Source organism: Sphaeramia orbicularis, chromosome 17 (genome assembly GCF_902148855.1).
Source record: "Sphaeramia orbicularis chromosome 17, fSphaOr1.1, whole genome shotgun sequence".
In the NCBI taxonomy this organism is placed as follows: domain Eukaryota; kingdom Metazoa; phylum Chordata; class Actinopteri; order Kurtiformes; family Apogonidae; genus Sphaeramia; species Sphaeramia orbicularis.
Window position 1 is genome coordinate 54849219 of NC_043973.1, and position 23894 is coordinate 54873112.

The 23894-nt window shown below is 43.6% G+C and overlaps 5 gene segments (V, D, J or C); all 5 read left to right on the top strand.

The window, feature by feature from the left end:
• Positions 1 to 1112: 1112 nt before the first annotated feature.
• On the top strand, positions 1113 to 1750 carry LOC115437238 (T-cell receptor alpha chain V region CTL-F3-like). The segment is given in 2 exon segments: positions 1113 to 1193; positions 1282 to 1750. Coding segments are annotated over 2 exon segments (432 nt in total).
• Positions 1751 to 2860: 1110 nt separating this feature from the next.
• LOC115437464 (T cell receptor alpha variable 3-like) lies at positions 2861 to 4349 on the top strand. The segment is given in 4 exon segments: positions 2861 to 3006; positions 3103 to 3407; positions 4027 to 4169; positions 4241 to 4349. Coding segments are annotated over 4 exon segments (612 nt in total).
• A 9409-nt stretch (positions 4350 to 13758) lies between these two features.
• LOC115437240 (T-cell receptor alpha chain V region CTL-F3-like) lies at positions 13759 to 14448 on the top strand. The segment is given in 2 exon segments: positions 13759 to 13839; positions 13928 to 14448. Coding segments are annotated over 2 exon segments (432 nt in total).
• Positions 14449 to 16664: 2216 nt separating this feature from the next.
• On the top strand, positions 16665 to 17333 carry LOC115437244 (T cell receptor alpha variable 4-like). The segment is given in 2 exon segments: positions 16665 to 16743; positions 16845 to 17333. Coding segments are annotated over 2 exon segments (420 nt in total).
• A 1433-nt stretch (positions 17334 to 18766) lies between these two features.
• LOC115437465 (T cell receptor alpha variable 38-1-like) lies at positions 18767 to 19570 on the top strand. The segment is given in 3 exon segments: positions 18767 to 18855; positions 18945 to 19272; positions 19513 to 19570. Coding segments are annotated over 3 exon segments (432 nt in total).
• Positions 19571 to 23894: the final 4324 nt, after the last annotated feature.

Genomic DNA, 23894 nt, shown 5'->3' on the forward strand with positions numbered 1-23894 from the left:
AGAAACTGCTGCTGATGTTTTACCAGTCGGTCATGTCCAGTGTTCTCTTTTATGCTGTTGTCTGTTGGGAAATCAGCATTACAAAAAGGGACGTTGCACATCTGGACAGACTGGTGAGGAGAGATGGCTCAGTGGTGGGAACAGAGTTGGTCTGACTGGTATCAGCAGCAGAGAGAAGGACCCTGAAGAAGACTGTGTCCATCATGGACAACCCCCAGCATCCTCTGCACAGGACAGTGATCAGACAGAGGAGTGTGTTCAGCTCCAGGCTGCTGTCTGTGACCTGCTCTGCTAACAGGCTCAGGAACTCTGTCTTCCCCCTGAACATCAGACTGGAAAACTCATCACTGAGTGGTCAGGGGGGTCTGGGTCTAAGTCATGACCACATTAGGACTGATCCAATGAGAGCACCTTATGTAGTTGAACTACACCCACTTTTCAAATCACCGTAAAACACTTACATAATTGTTACACTTAAATCACTGTTTCACTTTATATCAATGTCCTGAAATGTGTAAATACAACCAGAAGTCTTTATTTACAGTACTGTACAGAAGCCCTTTTAGAGTAGTTCTTTAGCAAGTGTCTTTTACAGTATATATACTAACCTTAATGTCAGCCTGGCTACAAACCCATTGTTGTGTTTTGGTCTGTTTGGTTTTTTTGTGTTCTTGTGCTGTATGCAAAGCTGCTGAATACTTGAATTTCCCGCAAGATTAATAAGGTATCTATCTATCTATCTATCTATCTATCCATCTGCACCTTGGTCCAGACCATTGAAAGGATAAATAACCATGAATATGACAACAGAGGAAACCAGTGTCAACCAGAGGAAAACAGGAAAACTGCACAGAGAAAGGCCCTGGTCCACCTGGACTCTGAACCAGGACCTTCTGACTTCCTGCAATAGTGTTGAACACTGACTCACTGCTGTGTGGACGTGACCTACAATCACATGAAAAAAAGACAGAATGTCAACCTAGACCCTGATAACAACGTCAGTTTACTCCCCTTGTCCAATCAGGACTCTGGTGGGAGGGGCTAATACCTGAGGGGAGGAGTCACTGTGAAGATTTGAGGAGAAACAAACAGAGAATTGAGAAGATGTGAATGTTCTTGGTCTGTCTCCTCCCCTCTCACTGCAGACATGAAACACTGGCTGAGAAACATCCTGATTCTGACTCTCTGGATAGGTAACTCGAGAAACCTACTGACTGTTCAACTGGAATCAATCATCTGTATTGATTCATCTCTTCCTCTGAATGTTCTGTTCTTCCCCAGAGTGTAAAGGAGAAGACAAAGTGACCCAGCCAACAGGAGATGTCACTGCTGTTCAAGGACTCACACTGACTCTACAATGTACATTTGAGACCAGCAGCAATAATCCAACTTTGTTTTGGTACAAACAGGAAGTGAATGATTATCCCAGATACATGTTACAGAAAAACACATTTGGATCAAAAACAGTTAAAGCTCCTGAGTTCCAGGACGACAGATTTGATGCTGAGATCAACCAGACCTCATTTCCTCTGAAGATCCAGAAGCTTCATGTGTCAGACTCTGCTGTGTACTACTGTGCTCTGCAGCCCACAGTGACAGGAAACAGCAAAACTCTGAACAAAAACCTCTGGAGCAAAGACAACACAGTACTACACAACATCCACTAGAGGGACTCACACACTGATCCAACCATGACACACAGGTTCTGGGTTGTTCTGTGCAGATGTCAGTATCACTGTTGTCTCTCATGTGTCTGTAAAGGCTGCTCTGTCAAACAGTCGGCTTGGATTCACTGCAAACGACTCTTGACAAACTTCAACCTTCCATCCTTTTGACACGACCTGGTACATGTGGACTGGTCCAGGACCAGCCTGACCCCCATAGACAAGGAATGGAGTTTGTTGTGTGAGTGTTTGAATGCGTTTGTTCATGGGCATACCCCTGTCTACAGGTTTAGAATAAAGGGTGGTCGTAGATGCTGGTTTGACCCTGAACCTCCCCCCAGATAGAGTTGGTTCTAAACTTCATCTTAGTTTCAGTAGACTCCAGCAGGCCCCCATACAGACTGGACCTTCAGCTAAACACATCCAAAGGTCAGTGAGTTCCAGCTCCGACCATCTGAACGGAAGTTCAAAGTGTCCAAATCTAGGACCAGGCGCTACAGGAACAACTGTGTTCCTGCGGATGTTTGTCTTTGAAATAAGCCTTGATGAACTTTGCTTTGTTTTAATTCTTGGGTTCTGGCTTATTTTAATGTGGTCTGAACTTATTTATCATTTATTTATCTAATCAAATCAAATTTATTTACACAGCACGAAATCATGACAAATGTTATCTCATGACACTTTACATATAGAGTTGGTCAAAACCAGACTCTAAGCCAGTTTACAGAAACCCAACAGAATCCTCCTGTCCTCCACTTGTGACTGCTGACAGTGGCGAGGAAAAACTTCCCTTTAACAGGTAGAGTCCTCAAGCAGACCAAGACTCCTGGAGGATGGATGTCTGCCTTGACCAGTTGGGGTTAAAGAGAGACAGTAAAGGAGGAGAAAAGAGAGAGCGATGGAGATGGAGAGAGATTGGCGGAGAGGGGGAGAGGGGGAAAGTAGGGGGAGACACACGAATGCAGTTGATGCACCGATAACTGAACTAGAACATCTATGGAACTATATAATAAACATTATCATAACTATATGGATGAGTGACTGATGACGATGAAGGTAGGAGATTTATCTAACCTGAACCAAAGAGCTCAACTCAACCCCTCCTCTACCTCAACATTTTCATCATCATGATCATCATCATCACCCCTTCCTCCACTCACCATCCTCACTACCTCTTGGTGAGTAATTGAGGGAGGAGCTGATCTGATCCTGAACTACACAAGACACAACAACTGATCTATTCAACACAGTTCAATCTACAAACCAGGAACATTCCCTTTATTCAACATGCTGGACCTGGATTACTGGATGGTTTATCTCCATCTACTGGTTGTTCTCACAGGTAAAGAACAGCAGGATTCAGTTGAATTCCAATGTTTCACTTGATAATGTTTGTTTGTGATGAAACTCAGTCTAACACAGATGTTCGTTCCTTCAGGTGTCGACTGTGAAGATCTGAGTCCAGTCAAGAATGAAGAGTCCAGTTTAGAAGGAAACTCTGTTACTCTCACATATAAATACCCCAAAATGACATCAAATGATTATTTCTTCTGGTATCGACAATATCCAGGAAAACCACCAGAGCTCCTCATCTCACACTCACCCTCAGGATCAAAAGGAATTGAAAATGTTTCTGGACTGAAGATTAATGTGGAGAAAAACCTCATCTCTATGAGCATCTCCTCTGCTGCAGTGTCAGACTCTGCTGTGTACTACTGTGCTCTGCAGCCCACAGTGACAGGAAACAGCAAAACTCTGAACAAAAACCTCTGGAGCAAAGACAACACAGTACTACACAACATCCACTAGAGGGACTCACACACTGTTCACCTTCAGAGGAAAACACAACAAATGCTGTCCCAGTTTAGAAGAATCCACCCAGTGAGTCTGCTCTCCACAAAAGAACACAGTCTCACCAAAGTACCACCTTCACCTTTCCTGTCCACGTAGACTTTGATTGTCCTCATTGAACCATCCTACTCCATTAGTGGTGCTGAGCTACTGACCAACTCCAGACACAAACAGTACCTTGGTCCAGACCATTGAAAGGACAAATAACTATGAATATGACAACAGAGGAAACCAGTGTCAACCAGAGGAAAACAGGAAAACTGTCCTTGGTCTGTCCCCCCAACTTGTCCTTGGTCATTAAAGCTCTCCTGATGAAACCTCATCTGGACGCTGGTCTCCTCTCCACCTACCGGCCCATCTCCCATTCATTTCCAAGGTGTTCCAAAAAAGCTGCTGACTCACAACTACAAGACCAAAACAACTTCACTCCCTCTATGAAACGTTCCATTCTGGTTTCCGTTCTCAGAAATTGCACTAGTCAGGGTCACCAATGACCTTGGTATGTCTGCAGATGCTGGTTCTCCTTCCCCTGCTCATTCTCCTCAGCCTCACTGTGACCTTTTACACCGTCAACCACCACATCCTCCTCAACCGCCTCCACACTGATACTGGTCTCTGTCACACCACTATGGACTGGTTCACCTCCTGTCTCTGGTAGGACTGAGTGTATCAGCCTGGGTAATGCCGAGTCCTCAACAGCCCTGGTCACCTGTGGTGTCCCTCAGGGGTCTGTCCGGGTCCCACTCCTCTTCATCCTATACATGCTGCAACTCAGCCATGTCATCAGCTGTCATGGCGTCGGTTTTCACTGTTACGCTGATGACACACAACTGAACCCAAGAGCTCAACTCAACCCCTCCTCTACCTCATCATCTTCATCATCCTCACCACCACGTCCTCCACTCACCACCCTCACTACCACTTGGTTAATAACTGAGGGAGGAGCTGATCTGATTCTGAACTACACAAGACACAACAACTGATCTATTCAACACAGTTCAATCTACAAACCAGGAACATTCCCTTTATTCAACATGCTGGACCTGGATTACTGGATGGTTTATCTCCATCTACTGGTTGTTCTCAGAGGTAAAGAACAACAGGATTCAGTGGAAATTCCAATCTTTCACTTGATAATGTTTGTTTGTGATCAAATTCAGTCTAACACAGATGTTTGTTCCTTCAGGTGTTGACTGTGAAGATCTGAGTCCAGTCAAGAATGAAGAGTCCAGTTTAGAAGGAAACTCTGTTACTCTCACATATAAATACTCTAAAATGATGTCGGGTGATGATTTCTTCTGGTATCGACAATATCCAGGAAAACCACCTGAGTTTCTAATCTCACACTCACCCTCAGGAACTATTGGAATTGAAAATGTTTCTGGACTGAAGATTAATGTGGAGAAAAACCTCATCTCTATGAGCATCTCCTCTGCTGCAGTGTCAGACTCTGCTGTGTACTACTGTGCTGTGAGGCCCACAGTGACAGGAAACAGCAAAACTCTGAACAAAAACCTCTGGAGCAAAGACAACAAAGTGTTACACAACATCCACAAGAGGGACTCACACACTGTTCACCTTCAGAGGAAAGCACAACAAATGCTGTCCCAGTTTAGAAGAATCCACCCAGTGAGTCTGTGCTCCACAACAGAACAGTATCATCCATTCCTAGGCGTACATATCTCTGATCTCACTTGGTCCTGTAACGCATCAGCAGTGGTTCCAGAGGTCCAGCAGAGGCTTCACTTCCTCAGGGTTCTGTGGAAAAACCATGTGGAAGGTAAAGTCCTCAGATCTGTCTATCGCAGTCCAATAGAAAGTGTGCTGGTGTACTGCATCACGGTGTGGTCCACTGGCTTCACGGCTGTGGATAAGAAAGCCCTGCAGGGGGTGATAAGGACTGGGGAGCAGATCAGCGTCTGCCCCCTTACCCCACTGGATGACATGGGCAGCTCTGGCTGTCTCAGCAGGGGCAGTAAAACCACTGGTGACAGGACCCACCCCGCTGAATGTCAGCTTAACCTACTTCCTTCAACAGGAGGTACAGAAGTATCAAAAGTTGGAAAAAAGGGCTAAAAAACAGTTTGTATCCTTGGACAATCAGACCGTTAAATGCCTAAGGGAGTCAGTCTATACCAGGGGTGGCCAACCCTGGTCCTGGATGGCCACAATCCAGCATGTTTTAGATGTATCCCTCTTCCAACAGACCTGATTCCAATGATAAGCCTTTGATCAAGCTCTGCAGAAGCCTGATAATGACAAACAGGTGTGCTGGAAGAGGGAAACATCTAAAACATGCTGGATTGTGGCTCTCCACGACCAGGGTTGGCCACCCCTGGTCTATATACTCCCTAATTCTGTGCAATAAAAGTATGTCTGACTAAAGTGTCTTAACTGTGGATTTTAATGAACGTTTTATTGACTCACCAGTTTTACTGGATGTTTGATTTATTGCTATTCATCATCTTATTTATTTTGCACTGAAGAGGGTAAGCTCTATCCAGTTTCATTGTATAACATTGTACAATGACATTAAATCTCTTGTATTCTAACATAGTCTGACCAAAGTACCACCTTCACCTTTCCTGTTCACGTAGACTTTGATTGTCCTCATTGAACCATCCTACTCCATTAGTGGTGCTGAGCTACTGACCAACTCCAGACACAAACAGTACCTTGGTCCAGACCATTGAAAGGACAAACAACCATCAATATGACAACAGAGGAAACCAGTGTCAACCAGAGGAAAACAGGAAAACTGCACAGAGAAAGGCCCTGGTCCACCTGGACCCTGAACCAGGACCTTCTGACTTCCTACAATAGTGTTGAACACTGAGTCACTGCTGTTGGGACGTGACCTACAGTACAATCACATGAACAAAGACAGAATGTCAACCTAGACCCTGATAACAACGTCAGTTTACTCCACTTGTCCAATCATGACTCTGGTGGGAGGGGCTAATACCTGAGGGGAGGAGTCTATGTGAAGACTTGAGGAGAAACAAACAGAGGATTGAGAAGATGTGAATGTTCTTGGTCTGTCTCCTCCCCTCTCACTGCAGACATGAAACACTGGCTGAGAAACATCCTGATTCTGACTCTCTGGATAGGTAACTCTAGAAACCTACTGACTGTTCAGCTGGAATCAATCATCTGTATTGATTCATCTCTTCCTCTGCATGTTCTGTTCTTCCCCAGAGTGTAAAGGAGAAGACAAAGTGACCCAGCCAACAGGAGATGTCACTGCTGTTCAAGGACTCACACTGACTCTACAATGTACATTTGAGACCAGTAACACTAATGCATATCTGTACTGGTACAAACAGGACGTGAATGATTATCCCAGATACATGTTACATAGACTTAGATCAGGATCAGAAACGTATAAAGCTCCCGAGTTCCAGGATGACAGATTTGACGCCGAGATCAACCAGACCTTGTTTCCTCTGAAGATCGAGAAGCTTCATGTGCTTGAAGCTTCAACCTGTCTCCTCCCCTTACTGAGCTGGCTATATGTTCTATGCCCAAGATCTTCAAGGTATTACAGCTGCTGTGGTTGGTCTCCTCGTAATGTAGAGCCATAGGACATTGGGGGTTACCTGTCCTGATGGCATGTTTATGCTCAGCTAATCGTATTTTCAGTTTGCGTTTTGTTCTCCCAATGTAAAACCGGCCACACGGGCATTCCAGTCTGTTCACAACAAACGTAGTGTTGCAATTTATGAATGATTTAATATCATATCTGCAACCTGCAGTGACGTCTGTGAAATGATTGGCATTGATCATATTATCACAATGATTGCAATTGCCACATTTGTGATTTCTTGCTGCTGTACTAAGCCATGTTTTTGGGGGAGCTGTAGTTAGATGACTCTTCACCAATTTATCATTAAGGGTGGGGGCTCGTCTGAAGCTGACAGTGGGAGCATCTGGGAGAACCTATCTAAGGAAGCTGTCACTTCTCAAAATTTCCCAGTTTCTTTTTATGATTTGTTTAATTGCATTAGCCTGATTCCCATACTGTGTTACAAAATAAATTTGATTAGAATCTTGTGTTTCTTGCTTAGTAACCAAAAGTTGTTCTCTTGTAAGCTTTTTTGCTTTATTATATGCTTAATCAATAGTGTTATATTTGTAACGTCTTCTCTTAAACCTGGTACTCAAATCTTGAGCATGTCTTTCAAAATCTGCTTCAGAGTCACAGATTCTTTTGAGCCTTTGAAACTGACCAAAGGGTATATTTTGAATCATCCAAGATGGGTGGAAACTGTCCTTAGTATGGTGTTACAGTCAGTAGGCTTTCTGAATATGGATGTGTGTAAATCACCATGCTCATCTTTTGAGATTTTGAGGTCAAAAAAGTGGATTTCAGAGTGGGAACAATCAAGGCTGAGTTTCAAATTCTTAGTAGTGCTATTCAGATATGAGTGAAATTGTAAAAGTTCTGTCTCAGACCCATACCAGAGTAGAAGAATGTCATCAATGTATCTGCCCCAAAAAATATTTTTCTCTCTGTAAACATTAAGGCTTGAGTACACAAACTTTTCTTCCCAGAATCCCATGAATAGGTTGGCGTAGTTGGGTGCAAAACATGCTCCCATTGCTGTACCCTTTTTCTGTTTATAGAACTGGTTCTGAAACAAAAATACATTATTATTTAAAGTCCATTCTGTGAGTAGCGAGATGAAGGCAGCAAGGGGAAGCAACTCAGGTTGTCTCTTTTCCAGGAAAAATGATAGAGCTTCTAGGTTCTCATTGTGAGCAATGTTAGTATATAATGCTTCCACATCCATAGTAACCAGGAGTGATGATCCAATGTTTTTTAGGTCTCTGATCTTATTTAGAACATGTGTACTGTCTTGAATAGAAGAGGGCAATTCACTTACAAATGGCTTAATGTGGAAATCAAAAAATTTAGATGCCGGCTCTGTAACTGACTCGTTTCCACTTATAATTGGTCTTCCTGGTGGGTTTAGTAAGTTCTTCTGCAACCACAAAGTGACCACAGTCTGAGGAGGAAACAAAGTCATTGAGAACCCTCAACAATACCGACTCAGTACTATGAGGGTTTGAAAGGCAGACTGGAACACCTCCAACATCCTGTACTCATCTAAGAATGAAGTCAACTGACAGGAAATTATTTTCTGCACAATCTGAGGAATGAAAGAGAACGTAGTAAATGAGTTTGGTTGAAGAGCCTGTTGACTGGTCGTTGCCTCTTGGTGAATAATTGAGGGAGGAGCTGATCTGATCCTGAACTACACAAGACACAACAAGTGATCTGTTCAACACAGTTCAATCTACAAACCAGGAACATTCCCTTTATTCAACATGCTGGACCTGGATTACTGGATGGTTTATGGGTTGATTCTAACCATTACAACACGTATGTTTGGTTCTGTACCAGTCACATTTAAACAGCTTTGAAACAGGATTCACTGATTGACTTTATTCCAGGTTGAATTAACAAAACTGTCTTTTCCAGGTGTCGACTGTGAAGAACTGAGTCCAGTCAAGAATGAAGAGTCCAGTTTAGAAGGAAACTCTGTTACTCTCACATATAAATACTCGAAAACAGTGACAATCAATGATTATTTCTTCTGGTATCGACAGTATCCAGGAAAACCACCTGAGTTTCTGATCCTTCACCTTGGAACACAAAATGCATCAAACCATAGACTGTTTGTGGAAGCACATGGAGAAAAGGTCCAAGTGCAGATCTCCTCTGCTGCAGTGTCAGACTCTGCTGTGTACTACTGTGCTGTGAGGCCCACAGTGACAGGAAACAGCAAAACTCTGAACAAAAACCTCTGGAGCAAAGACAACACAGTACTACACAACATCCACTAGAGGGACTCACACACTGTTCACCTTCAGAGGAAAACACAACAAATGCTGTCCCAGTTTAGTAGAATCCACCCAGTGAGTCTGTTCTCTCCTCTGTTTCCTCCTTACAGCTGAAGTTTGTTCACAGACTAATGTCAGTCTTTTCCTGTTCATCATTCCAGATTCCAGAATGTTTATTGTCATTATGTGCACATAACTAAATGTTTCTTAGAGGTAGTTCTCGGCTAGATCCAAATAACAAGAGAAAATATCATATAAAACACTCAGGAACATGAACATCAATATGACAGACACTAAAGCATTAGTGTATCCAGACTGTGCACAATAGGGTGGTCCTTATTTTTAAGGGTTGGTTCTTCAGTCTCTTACCCCTTTAAATAAATTCCTATCAGGAGAAAATGTGTTTGAAAATGTTTGGTGGGATCATCCAAAAGTTTACAGGTAGCTCAAACAGGTGTAAATTGAAGGAGTTGATAGTTTTTTAGTTTTAAATCAGTGACAGGTTCATGGTCGTGTTTTTGGGACTGGATCTCAGAAACAGTGGAATATTTGACCTGTAAAGCAGCGTCAAGTGCATTGGAACCCATGTCAGATATCTGCCCTGATCTGGATCTCATACAGTAGAATGTTGAAAGAACCACTGTCCCACGTCCCCAAAGTTGAAGTGCAGTTGACCTGAATATCTTCTACTGTGTACGATCTAGGCTCTACCAAAGGTCTGAAATCACTAGATTGGACCAAACTGCACTGACAGAGTATTTCAGTGCTGTAGTTCACACCATCTATCTGTGTGTTTCACTCAAACATGTCGTCAACATCATGAAAGTCTTACTTGTCACCTGTTGAAAACATTACTATTTGGATTAGATTTATGGAGCGCTTTTCTATGAACACATACTGTCATGTCGGCTTCCAGACTGTGTCTGGATTTGTCTGTCTTTTCTGTTTTGTTTGTCATTTCCTGTTTTATTTTGTTAAGTTTCCCTCATGTGTCATGTCTGATGTCTTTACTTCCTTTCCCTGATTGTGTCCACCTGTGCTGATTACCTGGCTCCTCCCTGATTGTCTCCACCTGTGTCCAATTGTCTTCCCGTCCTCTTGTGTATTTAAACCCTGTGTCTTCCCCTGTTTGTTTGCCAGTTTGTGTTCTACAACTTGTTGTGCTCACTCACCAGCGTTTTTGGATCCCGTTCGTTTGTCTGCCGTGTTTGACCCGTTTTCGTCCTTCGACCACTGATTCAGACTGCTTTTCCGTGTATGACCTGGCTTGTTTTTTGACCACCCTCTGTCTGTCCCTAGTGGGGATTCCGTTGGGGTTTTCCCGGCTCGGCCAAGCTGGTCGTCTGCCGTATTCACCCGCAGCCCAGACGTTTTTCCCCGGATCCGGTGGCTTCACAGAAGTTGTATTATCTCTGTGTTGTATTTTTACCCCTGTTAAGGTGTTTAATAAAAACACTAAACCTTACTGGATTTTTGTGGTCTTGCTTTTGGGTTCAGCCTTTGTACTTAGCCTATCACACATACAATGGATCCATTATTCATTCACTGTCACGGTGATAAACCACATGTGCACCAACAGCCCCTCCCACCACCACCAATCAAAGCATCAAAAGTCAGACGAACAGGCTAAAAAACAGTTTGTATCCTTGAACAATCAGACTGTTAAAAGCCTAAGGGAGGCCCATGGGTCAGACTGTATGTTCTATAATTCTGTGCAATAAAAGTATGTGAGAGCAAAGTGTCTGAACTGTGGATTTGAATGAATGTTTTACTGACTCGACAGTTTTATTGTATGTCTGATTTATTGCTATTCTTAGTTTTATTTATTTTGCACTGAAGAGGGTAAGCTCTACCCAGTTTCATTGTATAACATTGTACAATGACATTAAATCTCTTGTATTCTAACACAGTCTGACCAAAGTACCACCTTCACCTTTCCTGTCCACGTAGACTTTGATTGTCCTCATTGAACCATCCTACTCCATTAGTGGTGCTGAGCTACTGACCAACTCCAGACACAAACAGTACTTTGGTCCAGACCATTGAAAGGACAAATAACCATGAATATATGGTGTATCAGTGGCACCATTTTAAACCAAGGTGATTAAAACTAAAACTGAACCCTGGCTGAATGAAACCATTTGAGCTTTCAGACGTGAGTGCAGAAGGACAGAACTCAAGTGCAAAAAAGATAAACTCCAGATTTTCTTTGAAATGATGAAGGACTGCTGGCACCATTATCAAACTGCTGTGAAAGATGCTAAGAGAAAACACCTGTCGGACATTATTCTGAAAAACTAACACAACCCCCATGTTTTATTTGAGACTGTTAACTCTGTTCTTAAAGCCCTGCACTTTATGAAGACATCCCTTGTTGCCTGTGAAAACTTTCTTCACTATTTTAGTGACAACGTCACCCTGACCAGGGCTTAGATCTCACCACCTGGTTGTGATCCTTCAGTCCCTGTCACCTGCTCCGCTGTGTTTGATCAGTTTGAGTCTGTGACTCTGTGCCTTTTAAAAGAGGCTGTTGGTCTTCTGAAGTCCACAGGTTCTTCAAATGATTCCATCCCTCCCCGTTTCTTAAGGAGGTCTTTGCCACTGTAGGTCCATCCATTCTCACTGTCATTAACAGCAGTTTGGCCTCTGGTAAAGTCCCAGAAAACTTCAAACATGCTGTAGTTCAACCACTAGTTAAAAAAACAGATCTAGATCCCTCAGTGTGTTCTAATTACAGGCCCATTTCCAAACTGCCTTTTCTCTCAAAGGTTCTGGAAAAGATGGTTTATATTCAACTACTTGCCTTTCTGAAGGAGCACAGTATTTTAGAGACTTTTCAGTCTGGTTTAAAAACACTACATAGTACAGAATCAGCTCTTCTGACAGTTTTTAATGATATTTTATTAGCCACTGACTCTGGGGATTGTGTTGTTCTTTTGCTTCTTGTTTTATCTGCAGCCTTTGATACCGTGGATCATGAAATCCTGAAAGATGTTCTGGAGCACTGGGTGGGTGGGCTTCAGAGGCACAGCTCTAACCTTACTGACAGGACATTTTGTGTCAGCCTTGGTGATGCTATGTCCTCTCCTTCCCCTGTCTTATATGGTGTAAGGTTTGGTTTTGGGTCCTTTACTTTTTTCCCTACATCTACTCCCACTAGGTTACTTACTGAGGAAACATGGTATTTCGTTTGTATGCACGATAGTCAAATTTATATGCCTCTAAAAAAGAACCCTTCCACTGTCAGACCACTGCTTCATTGTCTCCATGACATTAAGGCGTGGACGGCTTGTAATTTTTTATATTTCAATGAAGATAAGACTGAGGTTATGGTGTTTGGTGGTTCAACTGGAGTCTCCCCAATAGATCTGGGCTATTTGGCTCAGTACAACAAGCCAGTTATCAAAAACCTGGGTATGAAAATGGACCCTGACTTTAAACTTCATAGTCATTTAAAGGCAGTTGTGAAGTCAAGCTTTTTTCACTTAAGGCAGTTAGCCAAAGTGAAGCCAGTTATCCCAAAGCACCATTTTGAGATGGTAATCCACGCCTTCATCATCACTTGGCTGGACTATCGTAATGCTTTGTATTTGGGCATTAGTGGGTCTTCCATCACTTGTCTTCAAAGAGTGCAAAATGCCGCTGAGTGTCTCTTAACTGGCACTTGTAAATATGAGCACATTTCTCCGGTTTTAGCGTCGCTCCACTGGCTGCCTGTCCATTTTAGAATCCATGTTAAAATACTTTTATTTTTTTTTAAAATCCCTCCATGGTCTTGCACCGCCCTACCTCTCTGAGCTCCTTCACACATACACTCCCACTCACTCTCTGAGATCAGCTGATCAGCTGCTTCTGATGGGGCCTAAAACAACGTGCAGGCTACAAGGAGATGGGGCCTTTGCTGGTTCTGGTCCCAGACTGTGGAACAACCTGCCTCTGTACATCAGACAGACCTCCTCCTTGCCTGTTTTTAAATCTCTTCTTAAAACCCACCTGTTCTCCTTGGCCTTTTATTCTTCTGTACAGCACTTTGGTCCACTGTGGTTGTTTTAAAGTGCTTCATAAATAAAGTTGGATTGGAAAGTATATGACAACTGAGGAAACCAGTGTCAACCAGAGGAAAACAGGAAAACTGCACAGAGAAAGGCCCTGGTCCACCTGGACCCTGAACCAGGACCTTCTGACTTCCTACAATAGTGTTGAACACTGAGTCACTGCTGTTGGGACGTGACCTACAATCACATGAACAAAGACAGAATGTCAACCTAGACCCTGAAAACGTCAGTTTACCAGACTCATTCCAATCATGATTCTGGTGGGAGGGGCTAATATCTGAGGGGAGGAGTCAATGTGAAGGCCTGAAGAGAAACAAACAGAGAAATGAGAAGATGTGAATGTTCTTGGTCTGTCTCCTCCCCTCTCACTGCAGACATGAAACACTGGCTGAGAAACATCCTGATTCTGACTCTCTGGATAGGTAACTCTAGAAACCTACTGACTGTTCAACTGGAATCAATCATCTGTATTGATTCATCTCTTCCTCTTCATTTTCTGTTCTTCCCCAGAGTGTAAAGGAGAAGACAAAGTGACCCAGCCAACAGGAGATGTCACTGCTGTTCAAGGACTCACACTGACTCTACAATGTACATTTGAGACCAGCAGCACTAATCCAACTTTGTTTTGGTACAAAAAGGAAGTGAATGATTATCCCAGATACATGCTTTATAAACACAAATCAGGATCAGAAACAGTTAAAGCTCCTGAGTACCAGGACGTCAGATTTGATGCCAAGAACAACCAGACCTCATTTCCTCTGAAGATCCAGAAGCTTCATGTGTCAGACTCTGCTGGGTACTACTGTGCTGTGAGGCCCACAGTGACAGGAAACAGCAAAACTCTGAACAAAAACCTCTGGAGCAAAGACAACACAGTACTACACAACATCCACTAGAGGGCGACATCATCAGGTCGGTGCTGCGTGACTTGTGCACTGTGTTCAACCATTCAGTCAATAATAACTGCTGCTGTGCAGAGAACAGTTCTCACACTGAATGTTGAACATCAGCCACTTTGTCCTGTTGATTTCAACCTTGTCGTACAGATGGAACATTGGCTGTGGATTCTTCTCACTGCTCTGGGCTTTGGTAACACAACATCTGGACATGGTTTTAGACAGTATTGGAAAGCTGAAATTTGTCCAAATTATTTCACATTCAAATGTTCTTCATCTCCTCCTTTTAGGTTCAATATCTGTGAAAAGTATCCGACCACGGGAAGTTGAAGTCAGTGAAACAGAAGGAAAATCTGTTACATTGACCTGCGACACAGAGCTCTGCCTCCAACATTTACCTTCACTGGTACAGGCAGCATTCTGACCTTCAGCCTCCTCAGTTCATCCTCTGGAAAAGAGCACAGAATTCCCCATCTCAGTATATCCCTGATGGCCGATTTACATCTGAAACACCAGACCAGACCACACAGCTGACCATCCCAGTCCTAACCCTGGCAGACACAGCTCTGTACTACTGTGCTCTAGAAACACAGTGATCCAAAGTGGAGAAGAGGCTGTACAAAAACCTGATCACACAGATCTGACTACTCTGCACAGAGGAGGGAAGTGGGATTGAACCCACAGCTTCATATCAGATGGATTCTGCTCATTCCTGTTTGATCACAGTCACTGTGGCTACAGCTGCCAATCAAACACTGTGGGAGGAGTCACACTCTCCTCAAACACACATCAGTGCCAAACCAGCTGATGACACTAAACACACAGATCCCAGCCTTATTCTACAGTAGCTTTGGGTTTCCTCTGTTGAGGAGTTGGTGTTTTTCAAACTCTGTGTGCTTCCACCTGTCCCAGAGAAGTGGCAAAACCTCCAACTCATCTCATCAACCTTCCCATGACCAAGTCACACATGGACACATTTGTGGAGAAGCTACTAATGCACTCATCTCCTCCAACTGTAGCTTGTGTACAGCTGTGACCAGGGAGACCCCGCCTCCCCACCCTCAGTTTGGCTGGAGAACCAGTAGCTGCCACCATCCTCTGAGATCCCAACTTCCCTGACATACGCGTTAGACCCACGTCACAGAAAGTGATGCTTTATGCAGATGACATCTTGTTCTTTGGTAGTGATCCACACATTTCCATCCCAGATCTGTCACTGATTACCAACTCATTTGATGGGTTTTCAGGTTCCATGATCAATGGGTCTAAATATGAGGTTCCTCTGCTCACAACATACTGTCCCAAACCTTGATTTCATTCAGGAACTGTAGATGGTGGCTTCAGGGTATCAGGTGTGTTAAGTGTGGGGGAAAAATTTACCTTTTATATTTTATACTCATTATATTTTATACTGTTAGTACATCTTCTTTTAATGCTGAGTCATTATTCATTATGTGGGATGTTTACCACTCTGTAACACCCCCAACCCAGGAATGGAGTTCTTGCCCTGAGTTAAAACCCAAACACCTAAATGTCTGAATGTGTAGATAGAGGATGGCGCCTGCACTCCAGAAAGGATCCAAGTAAGGTTAGAGTGAAGAGGTCATCATGACCTCTTCACGGAGCAGAGAAGGAGTAGTATGGGGTGGTATGATGTACGTAAGGAATGACATAATAGTTTGAGGGGTTTGGATTTGGTTCTCTATAATCTTTAGTTTTCTCTTGTTTAATCAGACTTCACTTACAGAGTTTCTCTGTGATTGACTTCTCAATAAATGCATTTATTTATTTTAACTCTAACTTTCTCTCCTCCTTTTTGTGTGTGGGTTATCAGTTGAACATTTCCATAACATGAGTCCTATTCCGTCCTCATCTGTCAGACATTATGAAGGTCAATATAGCAGCATTAGTGGAATAAATCCACCTGGACATGGACAGATGGACACCCCTTCACTGACCTTTATGGACAAAGGATAATGTTGATCCATTAATGGAGTCCCTACATTCAGTTTCATGTTGAAGTCACTTCCTGTGCCACTTCCACTCCAGTATTTCCACAGGTCCAATCAGCTGGGTTTGCCTTTGATTTGGAACGGTAAAGGAGGTCAGAGCATCATCTGATTTGGACTGGACAAACTCATCTAAGAGCTCAGAGCAGAAGGATGGAGAGATGTGGAGATCTGAACCAAAGCCATCCATACATAGGAGGAACAAAAAGACTGGACCAGTAACAGAGGAGACACTGAAGAGGAGGAAGAGGGGGAGGAGGAGGAGGAGGAGGAGGAGCTGATCTGATCCTGAACTACACAAGACACAACAACTGATCTATTCAACACAGTTCAATCTACAAACCAGGAACATTCCCTTTATTCAACATGCTGGACCTGGATTACTGGATGGTTTATGGGTTGATTCTAACCATTACAACACGTATGTTTGGTTCTGTACCAGTCACATTTAAACAGCTTTGAAACAGGATTCACTGATTGACTTTATTTCAGGTTGAATTAACAGAACTCTGTCTTTTCCAGGTGTTGACTGTGAAGAACTGAGTCCAGTCAAGAATGAAGAGTCCAGTTTAGAAGGAAACTCTGTTACTCTCACATATAAATACTCGAAAACAGTGGCACCAGGTGATGAGTTCTACTGGTATCGACAATATCCAGGAAAACCACCTGAGTTTCTAATCTTTCACCTTGGAACAAAAAATGCATCAAACCATAGACTGTTTGTGGAAGCACATGGAGAAAAGGTCCAAGTGCAGATCTCCTCTGCTGCAGTGTCAGACTCTGCTGTGTACTACTGTGCTGTGAGGCCCACAGTGACAGGAAACAGCAAAACTCTGAACAAAAACCTCTGGAGCAAAGACAACACAGTACTACACAACATCCACTAGAGGGACTCACACACTGATCCAACCATGACACACAGGTTCTGGGTTGTTCTGTGCAGATGTCAGTATCACTGTTGTCTCTCATGTGTCTGTAAAGGCTGCTCTGTCAAACAGTCGGCTTGGATTCACTGCAAACGACTCTTGACAAACTTCAACCCTCCATCCTTTTGACACGACCTGGTACATGTGGACTGGTCCAGGACCAGCCTGACCCCCCCGTAGACGAGGAATGGAGTTTGTTGTGTGAGTGTTTGAATGTGTTTGTTCATGGGCATGTCCCTGTCTACAGGTTTAGAATAAAGGGTTTTCATAGACGCTGGTTTGACCCTGAACCTCCCCCAGATAGAGTTGGTTCTAAACTTCAGCTTAGTTTCAGTAGACTCCAGCAGGCCCCCATACAGACTGGACCTTTAGCTAAACACATCCAAAACCAAGGTCATGTGGTTTGGTAAGAAGGCCCACGTACCTTCACAGACCCCCAGTGAGTCTAGTCTGGATGGGACCCCTCTAGACCAGGTCACCGAGTCCAAATGTCTGTGAATCTGTCTCCACATCACTCTGTCCTTTTGACTCCACAGTGAGCGACTGCAGTCCAAGGTTCAATCCAACATCAGTTTCCTCTATAGAATGTGCTCCTCTTTCACTTCCTCTGACAGACAAATACTGGTTCAAATGACCGTCCCACCCATGTTGGATTATGGTCCTGTTATTGACAGATCAACATGAAAGGGCTCCATGTCCTCTACCACTCTGCCATCTGCTTTGGAACAAATGCATCATCACAACACACCCCTGCACTCCATATTCAACTGTGGATTGGACAACACTACTGACCCACCACAACAGTCACTGGTTCAGGTTCATATACACAACTGTCCTTGGTCTGTCCCCCAACCTGTTCTTGTCAGACCCCGTTAGTCTGGACCATTACACAAAATACCTTCCTAATGTCCATCAGTCTGAAGTGTCAGGGCCAACACATGTCTGGGCCTGGAAGAATGGAAATAGTACGTCTGTGTGGTTTAGTGAAGAAGACATCCAGAAGACATGACCCAATGGACTCAATGTCTTTGAACCTTCTCAACATAAACACTGTCTTTGAAATTGTCCTGCAGCAAAGCATCTACAGAAGCGTCTTCTAGTTGTGACCATTTGACCAAATGTTGTTTGCTTGTAGAGGAAACATCAGGAGTTGTGGACCTTCTGAAAGCCCTTCACTGCCTCCGATAGAATTCCTGGGTCTCAAACAGAGCCCAGGTTCCAATCCAAGAATTCACTCAAGGACTGGACACACTATCAGCACATTTACAGGTACAAACCTGAGCTGACTGGAACATTTGGTCTGAAAATCTAGTTGGACTGGGACTGTGTCCTGGACATTTAGAAGGTGACACAGTGTCAGTGTTGGTTTGATCAGATTTGACCTGAGAGCGGCTGATGAACAGGTCAATGTGTCAGGAGGAGGAAACACTGGGAGGAGTGAATGAGTCCCAGTGATCAGACTCCACCTTCTAATCCACCACCTGAGTGTTGATGCAGACTAAACACAGATCAGTGCCTTCTTTGGACTGGTTGGAGCTCACAGTTCCTCTGCACTGCCCATATGACAGCTCTGTTTCTCTGGGTGTTGTTGGCTGCTCTGTGCCTTGGTATGAACCCACTGTGTTTGGCTGATATCAGTCACACACTGGCTGGATTCTCCAACAGAACACTGACACTGTTTGTGGCTGTTTTACAGAATGCAGAGGCCAAAAAGACAACGTGATGCAACCACAAGGAGATGTGACGGGAGCTGAAGGAGAGGCAGTAACTCTGGGCTGTCGATACAACAGCAGTTCTACCACTAATTATCTGTACTGGTACAAACAGGAAGGAAACAGTCGACCCACATTCATCATGAACCGACTCACACTGGACCAAGGAACCACAGCAGAGACGTTCAAGGAAAGATTCACATCCACACTGGATCAAACATCAAGATCAGCTCCTCTGAAGATCCAGAAGCTTCATGTGTCAGACTCTGCTGTGTACTACTGTGCTCTGCAGCCCACAGTGACAGGAAACAGCAAAACTCTGAACAAAAACCTATGAAGCAAAGACAACACAGAACTACACAACATCCACTAGAGGGACTCACACACTGTTCACCTTCAGAGGAAAACACAACAAATGCTGTCCCAGTTTAGAAGAATCCACCCAGTGAGTCTCTTTTCCACAACAGAACACAGTCTGACCAAAGTACCACCTTCACCTTTCCTGTCCACGTAGACTTTGATTGTCCTCATTGAACCATCCTACTCCATTAGTGGTGCTGAGCTACTGACCAACTCCAGACACAAACAGTACTTTGGTCCAGACCATTGAAAGGACAAATAACCATGAATATGACAACAGAGGAAACCAGTGTCAACCAGAAGAAAACAGGAAAACTGCACAGAGAAACGCTCTGGTCCACCTGGACCCTGAACCAGGACCTTCTGACTTCCTACAATAGTGATGAACAATGAGTCACTGCTGTTGGGACGTGACCTACAATCACATGAAAAAAGACAGAATGTCAACCTAGACCCTGATAAAAACGTCAGTTTACCAGACTCGTCCAATCAGGACTCTGGTGGGAGGGGATAATACTTGAGGGGAGGAGTCAATGTGAAAACTTGAGGAGAAACAAACAGAGAATTGAGAAGATGTGAATGTTCTTGGTCTGTCTCCTCCCCTCTCACTGCAGACATGAAACACTGGCTGAGAAACATCCTGATTCTGACTCTCTGGATAGGTAACTCTAGAAACCTACTGACTGTTCAACTGGAATCAATCATCTGTATTGATTCATCTCTTCCTCTGCATGTTCTGTTCTTCCCCAGGGTGTAAAGGAGAAGACAAAGTGACCCAGCCAACAGGAGATGTCACTGCTGTTCAAGGACTCACACTGACTCTACAATGTACATTTGAGACCAGTGACAATAATGCATATCTGTACTGGTACAAACAGGAAGTTAATGATTATCCCAGATACATGTTACAGAGATTCATATCAGGATCAGAAACAGTTAAAGCTCCCGAGTTCCAGGACGACAGATTTGACGCCGAGATCAACCAGACCTCATTTCCTCTGAAGATCCAGAAGCTTCATGTGTCAGACTCTGCTGTGTACTACTGTGCTGTGAGGCCCACAGTGACAGGAAACAGCAAAACTCTGAACAAAAACCTCTGGAGCAAAGACAACACAGTACTACACAACATCCACTAGAGGGACTCACACACTGATCCAACTGTTGACACAGTTTCAATTCTTTGCTCTGAAGACAAACCAACAAACCTGGTGTTTCAGTCTGAATCCTGGTGAAATTGTGCTGATCATGACATGAGGATGATCAGAATCAGAACATGTGAACCTGACATCACTGACATGAATTAAAGCCTGGTGACATCAGCTCAGCCTGTCCTTCCTGTCCACTGCTGTGTGGTTCTTCAACATGAAGCTGCTGCTTAGAGACCACCAAATCATTTCATCTAATACACAAACGTCGCTTAGACAGATATGAATGAATCCATTCCAGGGCTGAAGCGTTAATGTCCACCCAGTGGTCAAGACCACAGATCAGAACACTATGGTCCACTGCATCCACAGCATCAGTCCAGTGGAAAAGCACCAGGACCACAAAGGTACTACAACCAGTCCATCCAAATATGTCAGAACAAACCCTTCAAAGTGCACATTGTGCAGAACATATGTGACTAAGACCCTCCAACAGCAGTTTGGAGATCTGCCTGAAACCAGATGAAGCTGAAGGGTCAACTCATGGGTTTGTGAATCAGCGTCTGCACTAAAGCATGTTAGAAAACCACAGGAACCAAACTAGACTACTGTCCTCTGGAGGACAGAACCTCCTGAAACCATGAGGACCAAAAGTGTCTGTGGTGGAACCTGGAGGTTTCATCTGACCAGTGGTCTCATATACAGAAGACAGGGTGACCAGCTCAAACTGGTCCCAGACACAAGAGCAGGGGATGGAGATAGATGGGTCATATGAAGGAGCTCTGGTTCACTGCACTGGATCAACAAAACACTGGAGAAACTTTCCACACAAGTCAGAGGAGGCTTCCACACTGACTGGAGGACATGAACAATACAGGGTGTATCAAAAAAAAGTAGACTGTCCAAAAAGTCCCCACCAAATTTACAAGTGAATGTTTTTATGAAAGGTCTTTGTTTGCCTATGTTTATATGGACGTCCTGCATCTGTCCATACCAAAATTTATTACATAACTGCATGCATGACTTCACACGGACCCTTTTTAAGAGGGGGTAAAAAAATTTTTTCCTCCAAAAAATTAAAGGGTTAAAATTGGTTGAAAAGCCTTAAACTGTGGTGCAATACGTGATTCTTTGGTTTTCTCTGCTGCGGTACCCGGATTAACCCTTTGTTTCTTGTCAGGTAAACTTGAGCAATGGGTATGAATTGGAATGTGTTTGAAAGTAACACCATGGTTAGCAAGTAATGACTACCCAACTGCATCCCAAAGAAGGTTACATTACGAGGGGTAAGTCACTTACTTACCCTGTTTTTGTCCACTTAGTCCTCAACATGACCTCCATCTCTTTGGATGCACACTTGCGCTCTCCTTATCATGTCCTGCACTGCTCGCCTGATCATTCCTCTGTCTCGCCGCAGGATGTCCACTTCAGCTCTGATGCGCTGTTCAATGTCATCAAGGTCATGTGGTGGCGTCTCATACACTTTGGATTTCAAATGTCCCCAGAGGAAAAAGTCAAGGGGCGTCAGGTCAGAAGACCTGGGGGGCCATTCCACTGGGCGGTTCAAGGCAATGACTCGGTCACCAAAAAGCTCTGTAAGCCGATCCGTTACTGTTCTTCTCCGATGTGGGGGAGCACCATCTTGTGCCCACCAAGCACGTGCCAGTTGACCATTCTGCTGAAGATGAAAACGTGGCATTGCACGGAGAGAACGAACATTGAACAGCGCATCAGAGCTGAAGTGGACATCCTGCGGCGAGACAGAGGAATGATCAGGCGAGCAGTGCAGGACATGATAAGGCGAGCGCAAGTGTGCATCCAAAGAGATGGAGGTCATGTTGAGGACTAAGTGGACAAAAACAGGGTAAGTAAGTGACTTACCCCTCGTAATGTAACCTTCTTTGGGATGCAGTTGGGTAGTCATTACTTGCTAACCATGGTGTTACTTTCAAACACATTCCAATTCATACCCATTGCTCAAGTTTACCTGACAAGAAACAAAGGGTTAATCCGGGTACCGCAGCAGAGAAAACCAAAGAATCACGCATTGCACCACAGTTTAAGGCTTTTCAACCAATTTTAACCCTTTAATTTTTTGGAGGAAAAATTTTTTTTACCCCCTCTTAAAAAGGGCCCGTGTGAAGTCATGCATGCAGTTATGTAATAAATTTTGGTATGGACAGATGCAGGACGTCCATATCAACATAGGCAAACAAAGACCTTTCATGAAAACATTCACTTGTAAATTTGGTGGGCACTTTTTGGACAGTCTACTTTTTTTTAATACACCCTGTAGAGAAGATGATGTTGAAGAGACCATGGAGCTGACCACCACTGGGTCAAACCCTTTCCAAAAATATGTGCTCTCCTGGGCTTTTCCACTGATCTGAGAACACCTCCAACTATCCTTCAACAGGTCCACATACACCTGCAGCTGATCCTGGTTCCAGGACACATGTGAGGATCTGGTTCCTGTATCTGATACCACTCCAGTTACCATCAGTCAAATGCAGCTTCATTGAGTCCAACCCCATGGCCTGACCACCACCGTGAAGACAACACTGACGTCAGAGTGGTCACATGACCCCATACCTGTTGTCTACCATCAGCCAGGTACAGGTGGGAGCCTCATTCATTGGTAAACCTGAGTCTTCCAGTGTCTGAGGGTCCAGTGATGGCAGGTTTACACCCACTGGACTGGACTCTGGTACTGGACCTCTGTCAAGTCCAGACCCTGATGTCAATTGATCATCTCGGCCTGATCACAATCAAGGTGTACAAGTATATTTGCATCAGTTATTAATCAGTATTGCAAAAAGATACCCCCAAAACCATTCCCAAAATGTTTCTTTGGCCATCTTATTACTAGATCTTGCAATCCTCCAAATTTGAAGAAAATCGGATAAAAACTGATAAAATGGCGACCCAATGAGCGTGAAAACATGTGCACAATTTTATTGTTATAAGAGAGCCAAATTATTGTACATGTTTTGTAACACAATAAATGATTCCTACTCAACTCCTGTGTCTTTTTTATTACAAAATACACACATCACATTGTTTTTCATTTATTGATAATTTTTGTTGAACAGATGTTTGATTATCAATTCTTATTTTCAGTATTAAGACAATCAACCGTTTTGTTATGAAAACCCTTCTTTTACAGTCCTTTAATTGAAACAATAGAATCGGAACCTGTTATTTACATATTATTATGACTAAAACCAAACAACTAGATAGATTTTGGTATGCTCCCTGGCTGCAGAAAATTTGGGAACAATGTGTCAAACGGATGTTTACGTCGAACCACATGTTTTCAATGGCGCGTTGTTCACCAAAATTCATGTAGTGTCCATACACCAATATACTTCCATCAATAATATCACGTATGTGCCTTATAGATATATTGTTATAACTTGTTCACACGTT